Source organism: Oenanthe melanoleuca, chromosome 23 (genome assembly GCF_029582105.1).
Source record: "Oenanthe melanoleuca isolate GR-GAL-2019-014 chromosome 23, OMel1.0, whole genome shotgun sequence".
In the NCBI taxonomy this organism is placed as follows: domain Eukaryota; kingdom Metazoa; phylum Chordata; class Aves; order Passeriformes; family Muscicapidae; genus Oenanthe; species Oenanthe melanoleuca.
Window position 1 is genome coordinate 1,992,422 of NC_079356.1, and position 20,223 is coordinate 2,012,644.

At 40.1% G+C, this 20,223-nt stretch overlaps 1 protein-coding gene across 3 annotated transcripts; it reads left to right on the forward strand.

The window, feature by feature from the left end:
• Nucleotides 1-492: 492 nt before the first annotated feature.
• Nucleotides 493-20,000, forward strand: HNRNPR (heterogeneous nuclear ribonucleoprotein R). 3 transcript variants are annotated; one of them, XM_056509231.1, is made up of 11 exons: nt 526-681; nt 6,762-6,927; nt 9,202-9,320; nt 9,744-9,851; nt 10,389-10,502; nt 13,269-13,445; nt 14,120-14,255; nt 15,341-15,546; nt 16,233-16,382; nt 18,373-18,494; nt 18,683-20,000. In XM_056509231.1, the coding sequence occupies exons 1-11, from the start codon at nt 607-609 to the stop codon at nt 19,293-19,295; spliced, it is 1,986 nt and encodes a 661-aa protein (XP_056365206.1). In that variant the 5' UTR covers nt 526-606; the 3' UTR covers nt 19,296-20,000. The 3 variants fall into 3 exon arrangements, with proteins under 3 accessions (XP_056365208.1, XP_056365206.1, XP_056365205.1); XM_056509230.1 differs by having other exon boundaries at nt 533-681; nt 6,759-6,927; XM_056509233.1 differs by lacking the exon at nt 6,762-6,927 and having other exon boundaries at nt 493-681.
• The last annotated feature ends 223 nt before the right edge of the window (nt 20,001-20,223 follow it).

The following is a 20,223-nucleotide window of genomic DNA, read 5'->3' on the forward strand; positions in this document are numbered from 1 at the left end:
TCGAAAGCCTGATCAAGAAAATCTGGCGAGCAGGTAAGTAAGGCTTAATCAGCGATTAATTACAGATTAGCAGCTGCAGAGCCCCGCACGCCAGCGTCCTGAGGTGAGCCTGACCCGCAGCTCCCGCAGCCGCATCGCTTCTCCTCCTTGCCTCGGGCCGGGGGCTCGCACGAGGCACGGCTCGGAGACCGCCAGAGGCCGCACGGGCAGGCAGGGCCGCGCCGGGGTCCCGGGCGCACCGCGGGCAGCGGGGCCCGGGGCGGCAGGGCCCGTTTCGCCCCCTCAGCACAGGCCCCGCCCCGGGCGCGCGAGGCGGAGCCGAACGGAGCAGCCCCGCGCGCTCCCTTTGTTCGGGTCGCGGGAGGCGCTGCCCCTTTAAATGCCCCCAGTCCGGCCCTACCGGCGCGCCGGGTGGAAGGCGCCCTGCGATTGGTTGCTGCGCCTCGCTCTCATTGGCCGCCGGGAGCACCGGCGCGTCCCGCCCCTCGCACCTCATTGGCGCAGCCGGCTGCCCGTCCGCAGCGCGGGCTTCTGAGTGGGCGAAGCAGCGGTCCCTGGAAACAGTTCCGGGAAACCCCGCGTGCTGCCGGGGTCGCGCCGCCGTCCATGAGGAGAAGGAGGAGCGCGCGCCATTTGCCGTCGCTGCTTGGGCCCGAGCTGCGCCGCGCCGGCCCCGCTCCGGTGAGTGCCGGGGCCGCCCCGCGGGGCAGGGCGCTCCGCGGCCGCGCCGAGCCGTCCTGCCTGGGCCCCGCGAGGGGACGGGCAGCGCGGGCTGCGGGCAGGCCCGGCGCGGGCGGGGACGGGCCCGGGGCGCTGGCGCGGCGGATCGGAGGGGGGCGGGGGCCATGGCGGGGCCGCTCCGCGGGCAAGGCGGGCGGGCGCGGGCGCGGGAGCGGCGCCGGGGAGGGGCCGGGGGCGGGCCCGGCGGGTGTTGGTGGTGGGGGGGCGGCCCGCTCCGCCCAGCCTTGCGGATCAGGGTTGCATGTGACGGGCGGCCGGGACGCGCCTCTCCCGGGGCTGTGGGTCGGGTCGGGTCCCTGCTCGGTCCCTCCGGGCTCTTAAAGCCGCAGCAGCCCCGGCGGTTGCGGCTGGGCCTGGTCCGCTCTGCCCGCAGGCACAGAAGAACGCTCTCAGCAAATGCGTCGCCGCCGCAGCGCGCCCTTAGATCTTAGGCAGCGTAATGTGCTAGGGCCGGGAGGGCCGGCTGCACCCACCCGCGGCGCTCGGGTCTGCGCTTCCTGCTGCCATTGAGGGAATTACGCTTGTCAAGCACTTAAAGGAGAAACTATCCAAAGTTTTGTTGTTAAGACATTGTTTTTCTTAAATAACTTTTGTCAAAAGTCTTTACTAATCTTGAAAAGTTCTGCTTAAATGCATCGTTATTGCAAATACTTTCAAAATAAGACTGTATTTACTCGGTCTGAGCAGCCTTGTTACCTGTCAGTCTTTGAACATGCTACTTAAGTACCTAAGCTGTGCTGGACTACTCTTTTTGAAACAGTGTTTTGGGTTCCCTTTCCCGTGTTTATGGCTCTAAAGGATCCCCCTGGCACTTCGTGCTGCAGAGAACATTAATGCTCATGAAGCTGGTGCTTTGGTTTTTTGATTAGTTAGGTTTGTTTTTTTTTTTCCTTTGAGACTACACTTTAACACAGTTTTTTGCTTTTGTTTTTTTACTTGTGAAAGCGATCTAAAGAATTTTGCATCTCGCAGTGTAAGGTTTTTGTAACCTATGCAAAAAGCAGTGTTTGCAAACGAGCAGTGTCTGCTTGATAATTTTGCATTCTTTAAATTGTATTTCCCACAAGCTTTACATGTCCTTACCTCTTAGTTTTTCTGTCTAGGTGTTGAAATAATACTCGAGTCTCCTGGTAACACTCAAGTTCCTAGTTTAGTCAAAAATCCTAATACTCCCTGCTTTGTTAGACAGATATCTGCACAATTGTTTGAGGATAAATTCTTCAGAACAAAGCTCATTTTTATTAAAGTGTTGCTTGGAACTGGAGACCAGGAGTGTTGTTTAGTACAGCCCAGACAAGCAGATGAGCTATGAATAGCCAACTCCAGTGAGAAATGAGCATGGGCAGACTTCATGGTTTAGGTTAGCTGTTGGTGCAATCAGTGTTTTTTAATGGCACTGATGGGCATGTTGCTGTGCTAAAGTCATCTCCCAATCATAGTTGTGTGGGTACTGAAGCAGAGTTTTTTTTTCTCTGTGGGTGTGCTGGTCTCTTGCTTAGCATCATACTGGAGGTTCTCAGATTTTTCTAAGGGGCTGTGGAGTGAGCAAGGCTGAGCTGGAGAGTTGAGGGTGCCAGCTGCATTTTGGCTTACAGGTAGTGAGAAATTTTGGCTACTGTATAAAGGTCTTCAGGCTGTGATGACTCCAAAATAAGGTTTCTTGTAATTCATGCTAAGAAAAACTTAGCATATCATAGTTAAAGTATTAAGATGTGCTTTCTGTGTTTGAATAAGCTAAGGGACCAAAGAAATAGCTATAATGCCTTAATGTACAGAATAAAGAGCCTGCCCTTTTGTACATGCCTTCATGAACAGAAATGTTTCTGAACAAGTGAGGTTTTAATAAAATCCCAGTCTGTATATGTGAATTTTTATTTCCCTCCCACTTGTATGTTTATCTTCCTTGCTTGACAAGAACCTTGAAGTGTGAGACATAACTATAGGGACTGCACTTGCTTTCTTGTGGTCAATTAAAACAACAAAACCAAACAATTGTCTCCCAAACTTCCTTCAGTGTTATTTTTAACATGGTTTAACTTAACTGCTTGGCACAGATAATACCTTGGTTAGAAGGAGTAGCAACAGAAGCAAGTGGAATGCCTTTGGTGCAGAGTTTTTATGTATGCTTTAGCTGGCTTCCTGTGCACCTGAGCTAAATAAGTTCCATTCCTGCATGGAACTAAATTTTCAGCAGCAAAACCAGTATTAATGTATAATTGCTGTGAAGTTCATTATGGTCATTTTAGGTATTGTCCTTTTGCCAGAAATTTTCTGTTCCTTCTCAATTAAGCTGTCCCTAAGCATGTTTTGCATTCACTAGCCTGAATTTATAATTAATTGGATGGAGTTATACTTAGATAGTCTGTAGGTGGCAACCTCTGTTAGAGGCATGGTAGAAGATGAAGGGAATAGTAACATCATGGCTGTTTAACCAGTGATTGTCAGATTAAGGCTGTGATCAGGTATCTTTTTTCAAGATGCCATACACTGTCAGGACAACACCTCTGTTCATTTTTCCATTTTCCAGAAAAATAATGAACTGAGCTGTTTGAGTTATGAAACACTGGAAGCACCTGTAGTTTTAACTTCCTACTTGTCATATAAAAGCTTTAAAAAGGAGCTAGTAACTTTGTAAATTACACTCGAGGTGCAGGAATTTTGGATGAAAGATAGTGAACAGCTAAAAACATGCTTTTTATCATGGAGTATTTACAGTCTTCAGAAAAGTGTTGTTTGCAACAACAGTGTGAAACTTGATACAGGCCCCTTCCCAGTATGCAGTTAGGAGGTGATGAGGGTAGTAACACAACCAGTGAGAATTCTCCTTGCATATGTAAAATTCGCCCCAATGTCTGTTTATTATTTCTTTAGTAAGCATGGTTTTGTGTATGCTGTTCTAAATTCATCCATTTCTGCATGTTTTAAAAACAAATACATATCCCACATGTACTTATATACATATTTCTTTACTTAATCCAGCATTGAAGTATTTCTGATTCAACCAGTCTCCTTCTTTTCTAGATATTTTTGTATTTTATTTAATGCAGATGAATAACTGAGTGTATGCAGGTGCTCTTCTGCATGGCCTGGCCTGTCATAGGCTGAGTCACATGGACACACTGCATACAAACAGAGGTGGCAGTCCTCTTTAACATGCTTTTAATATTTTTTTAGAGCAGAATGAAAATGTTAAAGTAATCATTGTGTGCTTTACTCACTAGATAAAATTCAGTTAAAAATATTTTTCTAGCTACAACTAATTGATGTTACCTAGATGGAGAGCTTAACAGTCTTTTTCAGCTATGACTTTCACCCACATATCTCTGCTGAACTCAGAGGGAAGAATCAGTGTTAAAAGAGATGCAATTTTGCTTGTTGGTGATTATTGTGGAAGAAAAGTCAATTTCGTTTCAGATTTCAGGCCAGGCTTGCCAAGCCATTAAGGGATGTATTGCTATATCTATGAGAAGTAATATGTCTTCTGGATGCTCTTGGTACCTGAATATTTTGACAGCTGTGTCACTTCAGAACTTTCTACAGTATATTTCTTTAGGAAAACCTTTTAAATTAAGTTTGTGTGACAGGAAACAGCTGAAATTTGAACACCCAAACAAAACATGCATTGCACTTGACTTTAGTTCTTTTTGAAGATACTAATGCTTAAGCAAAAATAAACAATAGAGCCAGTGAATTATATGGTTGAGTATTAATTTAAATTGCTTAAAAGCCTATTTTAAAAAGCCTTTGAGCTGTGATGCTGTGTAGCAGTCTGATCCTTAGGTTGGATATTGCTCCCCACACTGTGTGTGCTCGTGGTGAAGGCTGATACCTTCTCGTGCTGTGGATCTTGCCTATCAGAAGTTTGAGTTACTGTGCTCCAGAGGAGGTGTTTCTACCTGGGCACAGCATAGCTTGTCAAACTTTTGTTCACTTATAGGCAGCACTGAAAAAAGTGTTAAACTTTTGGGTATGTGACACTTGGAAGCTACTCTGGTTTAACAAAAACTGTTCTTGAGTGTCACCATGAGCCCCATTGTAGTTCAGAAGGTTCTAGTAAGTGCTTCAAGTACATTTTCTGTATTTATGTGTTGCTGTAGCCTCTCAGTTCATTGTGGGTTTTTTTCTGTGTATAGAGAAGACAGTATGTGTGTAATTAAATGATTTTATAAGGCAGTAGAAAGAGAAACACAAAAATGCCCTCCTTTTTATATCTTTTTTGTGTGTCTCACCTTGTGAGTTTTTGAGAAGACGGGTTGAGAATAATATTTTATCCAAAGCATTTTTGGAGTAATTAAACCCCCTCTGCCCTGCACTGTTTCAAATTTGAGATCTTGCTGAGGCTGTCTAGCAAGCAGGCGTGTAGCTGAGTTTTGCCTTCTATGATGTTCATAACCTACAGAAAATTGATGTTCATTACGATTTTGATAGTTAATACCTGTGAGGATAGGTAAGCATTATTCTAGCTTCAGGTAGCAGTTTTTTTTTCTTCTGTAAATAGGCTGTAGTTGCTTTTAAGTAAACTGAATTGGTTAGGAAGTAATTTCTCTTTGTCAAGTAACAGAATGTGTCTGTATATATATGCCATGTAGCTATGGAAAACTTCCTTTCTTTTCCACACTAATGGCTTAAAGAAGTGGCATGTGACAGAAACAGTGTGAGGCTGCTTTACATGTCTCTAAAATTGCCCTTCAAGATGAGACAGCTTTAGTAAAATCATTACTGTCTGAAGAAAAATGATTTGGTTTTTTTCTTCCCTTGCTCTAGCTTGCAAATCTTCATAGGATATCTTCCAACCAGTTCATGAGCTCTAGTCTGGAAAGGTTGGCTGTTCAAGGGACTGTTAGAGGTGTGCTTATGCTTGGAGACCTGTTTTGCAGTGTAGTAAATAGCTTGAGGCCTCAGCATGTTTTAAAAAACCTGTTCTTGAATCATCTTCATACCTGTATTCCAGTACTTGATTGCATTGCTCCAACCATGCTGCATTGTCTACCTGGTTATCATTTCGCTGCTGCTCATCAACTTCTGCCCTGTCAATTAAAGCCTCAGGCTTGTTTCATTTCTGAACCTAACAGCTGATCATCCTTATGTTCTCTGCCGGGTAGTTGAATTGTCTCTTGGCAGCCTTTTTATTTGAAAGCACTGAATATCAGCTGGCTGGCTAATTGAAGCAGTCTGTAATGAATTGGGCGAAGCCCACTGGAATTGTCTGAGAAGATAGCTGTGCATTTTTCGGTGCACGTATTTGGAATCAGATTGTTAATTCTGAAAGCAAGTACTTTTATTAATATAAAGAACTGAAGATGCTGCAGTCATGCCTTCCTTTTAAACCAATAAGGTATATATTATTGAAATAGTAGCTGTGATTTGTACAGCTCCTATTTGAGGGAAACTGAAAGCATGGAAACTGTTGCATTGCAGCTTCAAATGACAATGTCCATCAAAGTGCAATTTTTCTCTTTCTGTCCTTGAGTTCTGACAGCGTCGTGAGAAAGCGTGTGGCTAGTCTTGTGCAGCATGTTGGGTTTGAAGGAAGACATGGCAACAAGCCAAGCAAGTGGAAATAAGTATTAACAAGAAACAAGTATTAACATTTTTATACCTTAAGCTACTCTGCAGGGTTATGTGTTCACTACATTTTAAACGATTGTTTTAAAAGTAGCAGAATGGGAAATGGAAATAGCACTAGATCTTCTGAAGGATGTTACTGCCATGTCCCCATACATTCTAGCTGCTATGGTAACCAGTTAATGACAATCAGTAGATGGAGTTTAGACATTGTTATGTACATGAAGTACATTTTTTAAAAGTTATGTAAATTCTTCCATGTACATTTTCCACAGTATTAAGGGTTGTACTTTCTTTTGAAACTTAGATCAGCTGCATCCAAACAGTATTAAATAAAACTTGATACAGGTGATTTTGCAGCATGTATACAAATTAGTTTAGATAAATCATGCATTGTCCTACAAACTAGTTATTTCTGGCTTATTGTAATATAGCTCCTGAATTTTTTCCAGCAGCATAATAAAATGGCTAATCAGGTGAATGGTAATGCGGTACAGTTAAAAGAAGAGGAAGAACCAATGGATACTTCCAGTGTAACTCACACAGAACACTACAAGACACTGATAGAGGCAGGCCTCCCACAGAAGGTGGCAGAGAGACTTGATGAAATATTTCAGACAGGTATAATATGCATTTCTTGTTTCTGATTGGTTATGAAAGTGAGGGCATACCATTTTCAAATTTTTATAGATTAAGATTTAAAAAGTCATTGTTTTTGATCTGTGTAGCTCTGAATGTTTTGCTACTTTGATTTCCCTAAAGGCAAATTTGGTTTGACATTGACTAATTCCTTGACACATCCTTGGAGTTGTATGTGATATCTTAGTTGCTTTAGGGCACAGAGCACTAGTTTCCTAGAGGTCAAATGAAGATGTATGTTTCCACATACTAAACTGTACATTTTTTTTTCTTCAGTCCGAATCATCATTTTGCTTTTACGTTTCTACTGTCACAGTGATTCTAAAACACTCAAAGGCTGGATAGGTGACTTAGTGAGGAAAGCAACTAGCTTGTCTTGCCTGGGACTACATTTGAATTGAGTCTGCCTGTGGATTTTTTGTTCTCTCTAGTTCTGAGTGGACAGTTTAATCCATGTTGGTTATTACACTGAAATGTTCAGCCTGACACTAACAAAGTTGAGGACTAAGCTATCTAGCAACTCGAGTAATACCTTGCTGGTAGCAAGTGGTCTCTGCAACTTCTAAAGAGGTTTCTTTATATACAGAGGTTTTCCTAGTTTGTTTTAAAACCACCCTATTTTATCTTACAGACAGAGGCTTTCTTTTCCTTTTTAGAGTGTGTTCTGTGAACAGATTTACAAGAAGCAGTAGAACTGCTCTATGTGCTTATCTTGAATGCCTGGGTGGCAAGATGACAGTTTTTGTTGAAAAAAGTTAAAATTACACTGATCAAGTGAAGGCAGTTCAAAACCAAGACCTTACCAATCCTCAGTGTGAAACTGGCTCATGTGGGTGATGTCTTTTGGAAGTCATTCACAGTGAGCTTTCTTCAAGCCTTTACCAGCTTTTATTGGCTAGAGAGATGCACTTTCCACCTGTGGGTCATGATGATGTACACTTGATGGTCTGAGAGAAGGTGAAAATAAACAGGAACTCGTGGGGTTCTGACATGTGTTGCAGTTAGGTTGTGTTGTGAGGAGTTCTTAAGGAGTTTAAAATCTTTTCAGCCCAGAACCTGACTACCAAGTATAATTCCACTGCAGGAGAAACCTGAAGACATTTATTTACACTTCATTAATGCCACTGAAGGTGTTTGCATTGTGGAGGGGTTTATCAGTGAAGCAAACTACTTTTGACACTTCAGCCAAATTTGGGGTTGAATTCAGCGATTTTTTTATTCTGCTGAAGTCTTCTGTGAAAGCTACAGGTGCCTTCCAATATGCAGGATCACTTCTGAAATGTAGTCCTTGGGCTTGGCACTACTGTGCATTTTCCAAATCAAGTAGCAATGTAATAATCTCTGTAATTTGGAGATCAAGCTGTTGCAAAGTGTGTGGAGTTTTTGGTATTTGTCCTAAGTTTGGATGTATTATTTTAAAAGTGTAAATCTCAGTCTATATGTCTTGACTCCACAACTGATGCAAGTGCATTGCAAAAGGAAAAGAAAAAAACCTTGTAAAGATCCTTGAAAAGAAAATGCTTCAGAACTGGTCCAGTGTTTCTTGGGGGAGTCTGTACCTGTAAAATTAACATTAGCTTTTTTGGGTACATAGCAGGGCTCAAAGTAATACCTTTTTGAATTCTGGCTCTTGGAACTGCATAGAGCAACAAAATGAGTTCAAGAGACCCCAAACACTGTTTAAGATACACATGAAGTCCACTGACTCCTGCTTTATTGAAGCTGGAGGAAAGAGTGAACAAATCATTTTTGCTTCCTGATATTTTGTGGGGTACAGCTTCCTAGATATTTGATCATCAGTTAGGTAGCTCCTTTTTCCCATACAACAGGATACTTGTAATGTTCACCTGTCAGTTTACTCTAGAACAGCTCAACTCAAGAGAAGGAAATGTGGAACTTAAAATGAGGGATAAACAAACAAAATTCAAATTGTTAAAAGTGAGCCAGAGTTCACTGTCTGTTACACAGACCATGGTGTGTAATACTGCTTTTATGCAGATTGCATTCCTGAATGCTAGGAAACTGTTACACATGGGATATAACCTTGCACATCAGTTAGTGTTTAGGTATATACATTTTAATTTAACTTTTTCATTGTACTCATATTCTTTCATATACTTGTGTAGGAATATATAATTAAATGTATAATTCTGTTGCTATGGAATGTAACTTTTTGGCTTTAAAAGCAAACTGCATAGTTCTTAGTTTGTATGAAATTCAATAGAAATCTGTAACTTCTTTATCTTTAACTTTTAGGGTTGGTAGCTTATGTCGATCTTGATGAAAGAGCAATTGATGCTCTTAGGGAATTTAATGAAGAAGGAGCCCTCTCTGTATTACAGCAATTTAAAGAAAGTGACCTGTCGCATGTACAGGTAAGGTGAGAGCCCCAGGAGTGTGAGCACATAAGTATAAATAGTGTTCTGGCACTACTGGCAGGAGAATTGTTACTTAGAAATTCACTGTTGTTGCTGTATTATATTTCAAGCCCAAATAACAAGAATTTTAAAAATTGCCTTAAATGTGTAGGTATTTGAGCACAAAGCAAAAGTTCCCAGATAATAAAAATATGTGTGCAATTGAGAAAATTGGTTAAAATGCTGTTCGGAATCTGATGGCTTTTTCAATCTGGCAAGTTTGTTCAATTAATTATTGTATTTTCTTGAAGGATTCTTTTGACATTTGATTTATTGCATTGACTTGAAGTAGTGACTTCATGGTATGGAGTGTTAAGATTCAGTGGATTCCCAGGGCTTGTCATGCACACAATTGAATTGTTTTGTAAATTGTATCTACAGAACAAAAGTGCATTTTTATGTGGAGTTATGAAGACCTACAGGCAAAGAGAGAAACAAGGCAGCAAAGTACAGGAATCAACGAAGGGACCAGATGAAGCAAAGATTAAGGTAACACTTAGAGATACTGGTTATTCTGTACTAGCTGATGTATTACTTGTACAAGGACTGAATGTGAACTTAAAACACATCAATACCACCTGGATAAGTATATTCACACTTGGCTTTAAAGAAATATATGCATGATAGAGATTCTGTAGAGAAAGGTTGTTGGAAATGCAGCTCTTTCTGATCACATAGTTGCCAAAATTTAAGCTCTATACAAACATTAATATCTGTTTAAGAATTGTCTCAGTTTTCTGGTGTTCTGCACTTCTTGGGGTGCTGCATATAAAATGGAAAATAAGGGAAAAGACAAGTTCTTTTCAGCAGCCTTGTGATATAAAACAAATGTTGCTGTTTATGATAGAATCTACAAACCCTGTTGCTTGAAAAAGCTGTCTCTTCATGTATACCTTATCAAGTGTGACAAGGAGCAGATAAAGAATTGCTTATCTTAGAATTGCTTATCTTTTTTGTTCTGTATATTTTAACCCACTGCCCTCTCTCCTGTAAATTGTCTGACTTTTTTTTTTTTTTTCCTTTCAGGCTTTGCTAGAGCGGACTGGTTACACTTTGGATGTAACTACAGGACAGAGGAAATATGGGGGTCCTCCTCCAGATACTGTATATTCTGGTGTTCAACCTGGCATTGGAACAGAGGTTGGTATATACAGACTAAACTGACAATTGCTTTGCAAACTCATAAATAGGAAATACTTGAAAATAAACGATATTACAAGTTTAACGTGTTGTAGAGGAAAATAATCTGTGTTTGTCTTAATCAGTCTTTCTTACTCCTCAGTATTCTGCAACAGACAGGAAGATAGGTTAAAGTGGAGAAAAAAGAGGTGGAATATACTAAGAAAAGCTATGCAAAATTTCTTAAAATTAAATCATCAGACTTTGTTTCACCCTGAAGTTTATAGTCCATTTCATGAGTAGGTAAACATGTGACTTCAAGGTATTTGATGCTGTTTACAAGAAATGGAATTTAAGCAACACTAGCTTGGTTTCATGCAATGTGCTAAAAATGAAAAACACTTGGTTGTTGTATGAAGTACTCACAAAAAAATTTTGAAGAGGATAGTTGACATTAGTAATAATTAAGAATTTGTTTATTTGCTTTTGTTTCAATCTATATGAAAAAATCCTTAATGATTGCATGGACTGATAATAATGAAACTCACAACTACTACACTGAAAAGAGGCCTTGTAGCTTCAGGGTTTTGTTTGGCTTTTTGTTGTTTTGTTTTTTATTGGTTTTTTCCCCATTTCTGCACTTAGAGGTTGTTTACCAACTTAGTGATGTTGCCAGGGTTATTATGTGATGTATAAAGTTATTTAATTGCACCATGTCTCACTGACATAAAGAAGCATCTCTTTACCAAGAGGGTGGTCAGACATTGAACAGGCTTCCTAGAGAGCTGGTGGGTGCCTCAGGTTTGTCAGGGTTTAGGAGATTTGGACAGTGCCTTTAATAACATGATTTACCTTTTAGTCAGCCCTGAAGTGGACAGGCCATTGGGCTGGCTGATCATTGTAGGTCCCTTCCAACAGTGAGCTACTCTCATGACTGGAAGTCCTTGACTGCTGCTCTTAAGTATATTGTCCAGTGGTGGTTTGGCTTTTTAGGAGTTCACAGGAAAGGCATATATTTAGCTGCACTTTCATACTCTGAAAGATATATTTTTATATTTGTAAGTTTCTTGAAGCTAGAACAAGTAACTTGTGGAAACTCCCTTAAAAGAAATACTTCTGCCTTGAATCAGCATTAGAGCTATAGCAAAACTCAGCCAGCTATTTCTAGAAATGATACCTCTACTAAATGACTAATTGCTGGCATTTTGTGGGACTTAAGGGCTGATTGCAGACTTAGACATGCTGTTTGGTTTGACAGCCTGAGATACTGAACATGTTGCTGAAACTGGTGTATGTTCTATGAAACACAGACTTGGGCTCCTGCTGTTGAGCTCTGAGGCACAGCAACCAATTTAAACAGGATCCTAGGATTTGGTGGTAGGCAGAGCATGCTTGCACATAAATGATGAGATCATTGTGGGCACTTTCTGCCATAATGAGGTGGGTGGGGTTTTGTTTTTTGGTGGTGTTTTTTGTTTCCCTTTTTTCTTAAGCTTTTGAGAACCACTTCTCATTTTTTTTCTGACACTTTGGGTTATATAGTAGTATATATGCTTCTTTTCCAATGTTAGAGATAAAAAAGTTTTTAAAAGTATTCCTTTGGATTGTCACAGTGCATCTTTTGCCTGAAACTTATTTAAATAATACTGAAGCTCTTGTAGCTTGTGGCAGCTCAGATGCAGATCTGTCACTCATGTGACAGTCATGGCAATTTGGTTCTTGAGGATTCCCAAGTACTGTTACTGATTTGAAGATGTGTATTAGACTTCTTTCCCTCTAAGATGCATCAGGTCTTTCTGCTGTAAATATTTGTACACCAACTGATTTTTAAAACATAAAGTGGAATTCATTGTATGTTAATTGTAGCTTTAGCTCTCAAGATACAGATGAACGTCTTGAGAGCTGAAGCTACATTCTGCAATAAAGCTGAAGTATTAATAAACTATGTTCTGGCTGCTCAGCATGCTGAACATGAACAGACTGGCACAATGAACACTTGGCTGAAAGGATTGGGTGGGTGAAGCAGTCCTGTGTATTTTTTTTAAGTGGGTGGGCTTTAAGAGCAGTTGGACTTCATTGGAATGTGATTCTGTAATAAAGACAGATCTGTGCGGAAGGTTTTGAAGTAAAAATAATGGCAGTAGGATTTGTTATATAATATTGAGTGTTCCTTTTTACTGAAGGACTTGCTGCTCCACTGTGAGGCATTTCCTTATAGTGAGGCCACATGATGTTGATTCTTGCTATTTGGGGTGTATATTGATGAGAATAAAAGCAGTTATTTGGGTGTTTCCTTCTCGTTACACTCACATTGTCCTTTGCATCTGCACACACTGATAAGTGCTTATCCTAAGGGGCTTGTGCAGTGCTCCTTTGTTCTGCTCAAAATTCCTAACATCCCCCATGTTACACCTGCTGTTCTTTTTAAAGTTAAAAGATAGTTGAAAGAGTTTCAGAGACTAAATTTTTTTCCTTCCAAAGGGCTAAGTCTAGCCTGTAAGCAGTTATTTGGAGATTTAAGGTTATGATTGAACCTGTGCATCTTCCTAGCAAGCTGTGAGCAAGCTTAGGTTTGGTTTTGAAAATGCTTGAACTGTGTATTTCTTCATTTAGAACACTTAGGACATACAATACCATCAGCTGCTGTGAAGGCTGCACTGGTGACTGCAATGTTTCTGCTCTGCTGGTTTATCTGCATTGTTCTTCCTTTCCCAGGAAATTTCAAGTGTTAAAAAGAAGCTTGTATTTCTGAAAAAGCTTTGTTTTAAGTGTCCTCTTCCTTTTTAGGTTTTCGTTGGTAAAATTCCCCGAGACCTTTATGAAGATGAGTTGGTACCACTCTTTGAGAAGGCTGGTCCAATTTGGGATCTCCGTCTCATGATGGATCCTCTTTCTGGTCAAAACAGAGGTTATGCTTTCATTACCTTTTGTAGTAAAGATGCAGCACAAGAAGCAGTCAAACTGGTGAGTTAACTTATTTCCAGACAGGTCAAGACAAAGTAAACAGCAAATATGTGGATAATTTCTTAAGTAATGAACTCTTTAAAGCATTCATTGACAGACTCCAAATTTTACTTTCTTAAAGTAATCTCCTGATTTCATTAGTAAGTACAGATACATACAAGACTGTTAGCTGTTGTACCTTACTGTGGCTGATCAGGTCACAGACTGATTTAGGCTGTTGATTGTTTTGGCAAACCTTCTCAGTGTTCAAAGCTATCCAAGGAAAGAGGAAGAGCTCCCAGTATCTTTAATACCATGTATTTGCTCACTGATAGCAGCAGTTGACTGACAGCAGAGGAAGCAGTAACCAGTTCCTAGAAAGATCTTTCAAGTCTGAGATAAACAGTAGGTGAATAAATTTCTGCCATGCAATTTGTATATGGTTGTTCCTGTTACTGTATTTTTTTTGTAGCTTTCTGTTCAACAGGACTTCTGAAGTTTGTGGAAATCCTAAGCTTGGCACTGTTCTTCCAAGTGAATGCTAACACAAAAACAGCTGTTCTAGGAATTCTCTTGCAATGCCAGTTCAACGTGCTATGTACAAAAGTAGTAGATGATGAAGAAAATACCTGATTTTATGATTTGGGGATTTTTTTTATAGTGGATAAGGCAAATCAATGGCTTTGTTTTTTCAGTGTGACAACTATGAAATCCGTCCTGGAAAGCACCTTGGAGTGTGCATCTCCGTGGCAAACAACAGGTTATTTGTTGGGTCAATTCCAAAGAACAAAACTAAGGAAAACATATTGGAAGAGTTTGGTAAAGTCACAGGTAAGACTTAATGAGTCCCAGAATACCATTTAGTCTCTGTTTCATAGATCTAGTTGTTTGATGTGTTCATCACTGCGTGTCTAGATGTGTTCAGGTATCATTTAAACTATTTTCAAGTTTGATTCTGTTAGAAATTTTATATATGTACTCTACCTTAAGGTGGGGTACAAAGAGACTCATGTTTGTTTTAGTGATTGTTAAATGAATGATGATGTAACTTTACCATTAGATGGAAACAGCTCAAATGAACTCAGACAAACCAGCACACATGAATTCAGAAAAAAATGAAGGTCCCTGTTCTGTTACCTGTTCTAGCTTTCTCCTGAAGGTTCTGTATTTGTTGCTGGATCTACAGGAAGTTCTGCTGTCAACATGGAGAAGCTTTTTGAGGAGCTGGAAGCAAATGTATTCCTGAGCAGTGAAGGGGAAGAGGGAATACTAAATTTTGTGTAGAGGGAATATTATTAGAGAAATAGTTAATAACAGACTAATTTTTGTCCCAGTTTTTCAGCATTCTCCACTATGTGCAGCAAGTAGGAAGAAGAGAAGTCAGCTCATCACTGAAAGGGCACTTCTGCCTTAGATAAGAGTTTGAGTCACTTGCTGTTGTTCCTGTAGAAGAGCTTTAACCTCCTGCTTCTTTTTTAGGATTGCTATTTATAAGTACTTCAGGGAAGTGGTGAAAACAGAAGGTGAATATTCATTTAGTTCTCTCTCCTCTTTTTTGGAGAGATGTGCAAGATGTTCCATCTAACTTCCACAGGAGGCAGGGGAGAGGTCATGTGTTAGTGCTGGCTGCCTTTCAAAGATGTAAAAATGATTTAAAAAGTACAGAAAACTTAAAACTGTGCATTGCTGAGGCTGATGTTTTGCAGGGCCTAATTGTGAGGTAAGTTTCTTCAGTAGAATTTCACTTGCTAGGTGTCTTGTTTCTGGCTAAATTGAATGGATATCAGCTATTTGTTTTGCTTTTCTTGTGCTCCCTCTCCTTTTCAGGTGTAAAATTCAAATTCAGTACAAAACAGAAGTGAAGGCATTTTTTTTTCTTTCCTTTTGAAGCTCAGTACTAAAGATCTGTTTTTCAGAGGGTTTGGTGGATGTAATTTTGTATCATCAACCTGATGATAAAAAGAAGAATCGAGGATTCTGCTTCTTGGAATATGAGGATCACAAGTCAGCAGCACAAGCTCGCCGACGCCTGATGAGTGGGAAAGTAAAAGTCTGGGGAAATGTTGTTACAGTGGAATGGGCTGATCCAGTAGAGGAACCTGATCCAGAAGTCATGGCAAAGGTCAGTAAAGACTTCACTGGATGCTCTTGTGCTTTTGGAGGAGTTGCTTTAGTTGTTTTACTTTTTTTTAGTGACAAAGATTTGTTCCAGCTGATCAAGCTAGTTTTGAGGCACAAAAAGCAATTAGAGGCAAATTCACAGTAAGCTGTGCAAATGGTGTGGTCTGAGCAATGCAGATGATGTTGGAAATGTAACTATTTATTGAAACATCTAAACTAGTCCTGTGCAGGGTTATCCTCCTGGATTGACATGTCAGGCTGTGCATTTTCTGCTTGAGCTGTAATCAATACCAGGTAGGTATTTAGTAAAACTATTTTCCAGAGTGAGATGAAGGTGAAGTTCAGTCTGGGGAATGATGTGCACTTTATCCCAGTGTTTTGGGGTAACTCTTTGCTGTCCTTGAGGTCTGTTTTTAAAATTTTACTGGGATTTGTAGCATCCCAGAAGCAGAAAATGAAAATTGGATGTTCTTCTGGTTATGGAAGGGAACTATGGAAGGAGAGAAGTTGTAGAAACTTCATGCAGGTAACTACAAGGCACTTTTTTTTTTTTTTAAACAGATACAGAATTAGTAAAGTTACCTGTTTCTTAATGCAACAAAAAAAGGACTAATATCTTCCTAGCTGGTGGTTTCCTTTGAGGTTTGACTTTTAAAGATTACATCTTTGTTCTCATTTTTTCACCAGGTTAAAGTTTTATTTGTAAGAAACTTGGCCACTACTGTGACAGAAGAAATTCTTGAGAAATCCTTTTCCGAATTTGGAAAGCTGGAAAGAGTAAAGAAATTGAAGGATTATGCATTTGTTCATTTTGAGGACAGAGGTGCAGCAGTGAAGGTAGGTTGATTGTTCTTTCCTAGCTAAGCTGGTGAGAGCACTTTATTTTGAATGATTTTAAGAAATTTCTTTACAGTAAATACCTCAGTAAAACAAACCATAGAGCCCATTTAATAGGGTTCCCATTGTGAGAATTTTAATGCTGACAATTTTGTTCCTGTGATTTCAGTAGCTGGGAGGATGTGAAACTTGAAAGGACCAAACTGTAGGAAGTTAACAAGTAGACTGGAAAAGAGGTGTAGAGCAATGCAGGAAAATCTAGAGAAGAGGAAATAAAAAAAGATCAACCTAGACGATTTTTCTTAGAAACACTGGCAGAAAGTATCAGTTGTCTCTCAGTGACCCCTATATAAAGGCTGTGTCTAGTTTTGGAGTGACAAAAGTATCAAATAGAAAGTGGGAGTTAACTAAACTTTCTTTGTGAAGGAGAGGAGAATGGTGTAGCCAACTCTAAGCATTATCTGTTCTTAACTCTGCGTGTGCCTGAGGTTTCTTCTAAATTTAAATTTTGAAGATCATTATTGTAAGCTTCAGAGTCTGTTTGTGTCCATGAGCTGTTGAAAGGTCATTAATATCTGCTGTCTGTGCTTCAGTGTACTGAGATTAGTAGAAATTACTCCATCAGTTTTTTTTAAATCCATGATTCAAGGGGGAGATAAGGAATGTAGGAAATGTTTTTCCATTAGGGAGTCTTGAAGCAGATATATTGTATGTGGTGTATGTGGCTACATGGACAGTTCAAAGGCTCTGTACTCCATCTTCTTATTAATGATTTTATAGCCATTTAGTTGCTTAGGATTTTACTACACAGGAGATTAGAATCCTCTTGAGTATGGCTTTAGGATGAATATCACATATTTAATGAGGTTGAGGTTGGTTTGGGTAGGTTTAGACCATGTCTGAAATTGTTGCAACAAGGAGTAAGTCAGCAACACCTTCTCTGGATGTGGTTTTCTGTAATGTGTGTGTAAACACTCTCCAGCCCCTTCCCAGTACAATTACCTGCTAAATGCTCTGTTAGATTTCAGCAACTGGGAACTTGTAGCAGTTGGGAAAAAGACAGATCACATGCTTCACTAATGCTCATCTCAAGCTGGAAACTGCCACATCTGCTTCATGGCCACTAAATTGGCTTGTAAATTTAATGAGATATTTTTGTGTATGGGCATTTCAGCTTTCATTCAGATAGTTATGGTAATTATGTGTGGAGTGCGTGGAACTGATTTTCATACCTTCCTGGAAATAAGTTGCCATAATTTCTAATGCTTTTGAGGCATGTAGCTGCACAGACACAAAGCCTTCATTAATGCAAATATTAATACCCAAAAAAAAGTTTAATGCAAGGCAGATAACAGGTGAGGAATTGAGGGTCTAGTCCTAATTGTACTTTGTGTATTAAGTTCTCACTGTGGGTGCATTTGATAGTAAAACATTGCTCATTAATTTTCTGGGGGACTCAAGGCTTGCTTGATGAGATCTCCAAGTTTCAGTAAGCTTTCTTGGTTTTTTCTCCTCAAGATTTTCTCAGTCACTTGACTCACATTCAGTTACCTGGGAACTTCAAATATAACAATTCTTTCTCTTGTATGCACGTGTTCTACCAGGCTTATAAGTGCAGTGAGTGTTTATGTCAGTGTGAATAGTGAGAAGTTATCTATTTCTGAAAGGTTTCTTGGAGACACAGGAACATGAAAACTCATGGTGCTATGTTTGACTTTATAAAAATAATGCTTAGTATGTTTTAATCCTCGTTTTTTATCTTACGATATAAAGAGCATATTTAAAAAAAAAATACTGCTTCCCTGCAACTGGTGAATAAAGTGGGACTTGAAAAAGTGATGTGTAACATTCAATTTATGTAGCACAAAAGCAAAGCACGTGGCACAGCTCAGCCTGGAGCAGCCCAATTGACTGATTTCTTGTAGTAAGTTTTAGTTCCCTTTTGAATGGAAAACAATTTTTAGTTGTTGTTCTTTTAATTTTTATACAGGCTATGAATGAAATGAATGGGAAAGAGATAGAAGGGGAAGAAATTGAAATAGTATTAGCAAAGCCACCGGATAAGAAAAGGAAAGAACGTCAGGCTGCCAGACAGGCCTCCCGGAGCACTGCGTGAGTGTCACCCTCACTTCTGGTAATGCTGCAAGGGAGCTGTGCTGTCCAACAGGCTGCTTTAGGGGAACCTCAGTGACTGAACTTTTCTCCATGTTGTTCTGTGTCTCCATATTGATTAACAAATGTATGCTGTGGTTTGGGTTGCTTTTGGAGGTAAATAATTCAGTGTTTCATTTTCCTCCTAGGTATGAAGATTATTATTACTACCCTCCGCCTCGCATGCCACCTCCTATGAGAGGCCGAGGCCGTGGAGGAAGAGGTGGATATGGCTATCCCCCAGATTACTATGCCTATGAAGATTATTACGATGATTACTATGGCTATGACTATCATGACTACCGTGGTGGCTATGAAGATCCCTATTACGGCTATGATGATGGCTATGCTATAAGAGGAAGAGGAGGAGGAGGAAGGGGTGGGAGAGGTGCCCCTCCACCACCTAGGGGGCGGGGAGCACCACCACCAAGAGGTAGAGCTGGCTACTCACAGAGGGGGGCACCCATGGGACCGCCGAGAGGAGCCAGGGGGGGGAGAGGGGGCCCATCGCAGCAGCAGAGAGGACGCGGTGCTCGCGGAGCCCGGGGCAACCGTGGGGGCAACGTAGGAGGCAAGAGAAAGGCAGATGGGTACAACCAGCCTGATTCCAAGCGCCGGCAGACCAACAACCAGCAGAACTGGGGCTCCCAACCCATCGCTCAGCAGCCGCTCCAGCAAGGTGGTGACTATGCCGGTAACTATGGTTACAATAATGACAACCAGGAATTTTATCAGGATACTTATGGGCAACAGTGGAAGTAGACAAGTGAGGAGGGATTGAGAATATTGGAAACATAGAATTGGCTATAGCTCTACATCTTTCAAAAAAAAAAAAAAAAAAATTGGCTTAATGTTTCATCCTTCAGTAGCGATTGGCTGCCATTTGTATTGGGCTGAAGAATCACTCTATTGTGTATATACTCGAGTCTCTTAGTTTTCTTTTTTCATAAACGCACTTGGACATTACTGGGCTTGCAGAATTCCTGAACTCCATATGGGGTTTCAGCGCTTTTATCATTTTAGGCTTCATTTTAGCAGTTTAAAAGCAGGAATGGCACACTGTTCAATCATGATTTTGCAGAACCTCTGGTTTTGGACAGTTTCTATTTTTTTTTTTTTTAATTTTTTTTTTTTTAATTTTTTTTTTTGATTTGGGATAGACTACATAGGAGTATGCTGTACATAAAAGTAAAAGCTAGTGCTTTGTCTTAGTAGTTTTAAGAAATTACAACAAATTAAGTTTTCTTGTATTGAAAATAACATGATTGTATGTTTTGCATTCCTAGAAGTAGGATAACTGTGTTTTTAAATTGTTATAACTTCACACCTTTTTGAAAATCTGCCCTACAAAATTTGTTTGGCTTAAAACGTCAAAGCCGTGGCAATTTGTTCCTTGATGTGATTGTATTTCCAATTTCTTGTTCATGTAAGATTTCAATAAAACTCAAAAATCTATTCAAAACATTACCTATTTCAAATTCAATTGTGTCCTAAAACATTATTTCATTGGTAATTCTTGTGAAAAATATTGTTTTCAAAGTATAACTGCCTATGTGAGTGATCAAATTCATGCAAAATTTCCTGTGCTTTCCAACATGTAGCACTGTGGACATCAGACTGAAAACTAGGAGAAATTACAGACAGCTCAAAAGGCACTCACTGTTTAATTGCTGTTCAATAATTTATCAGC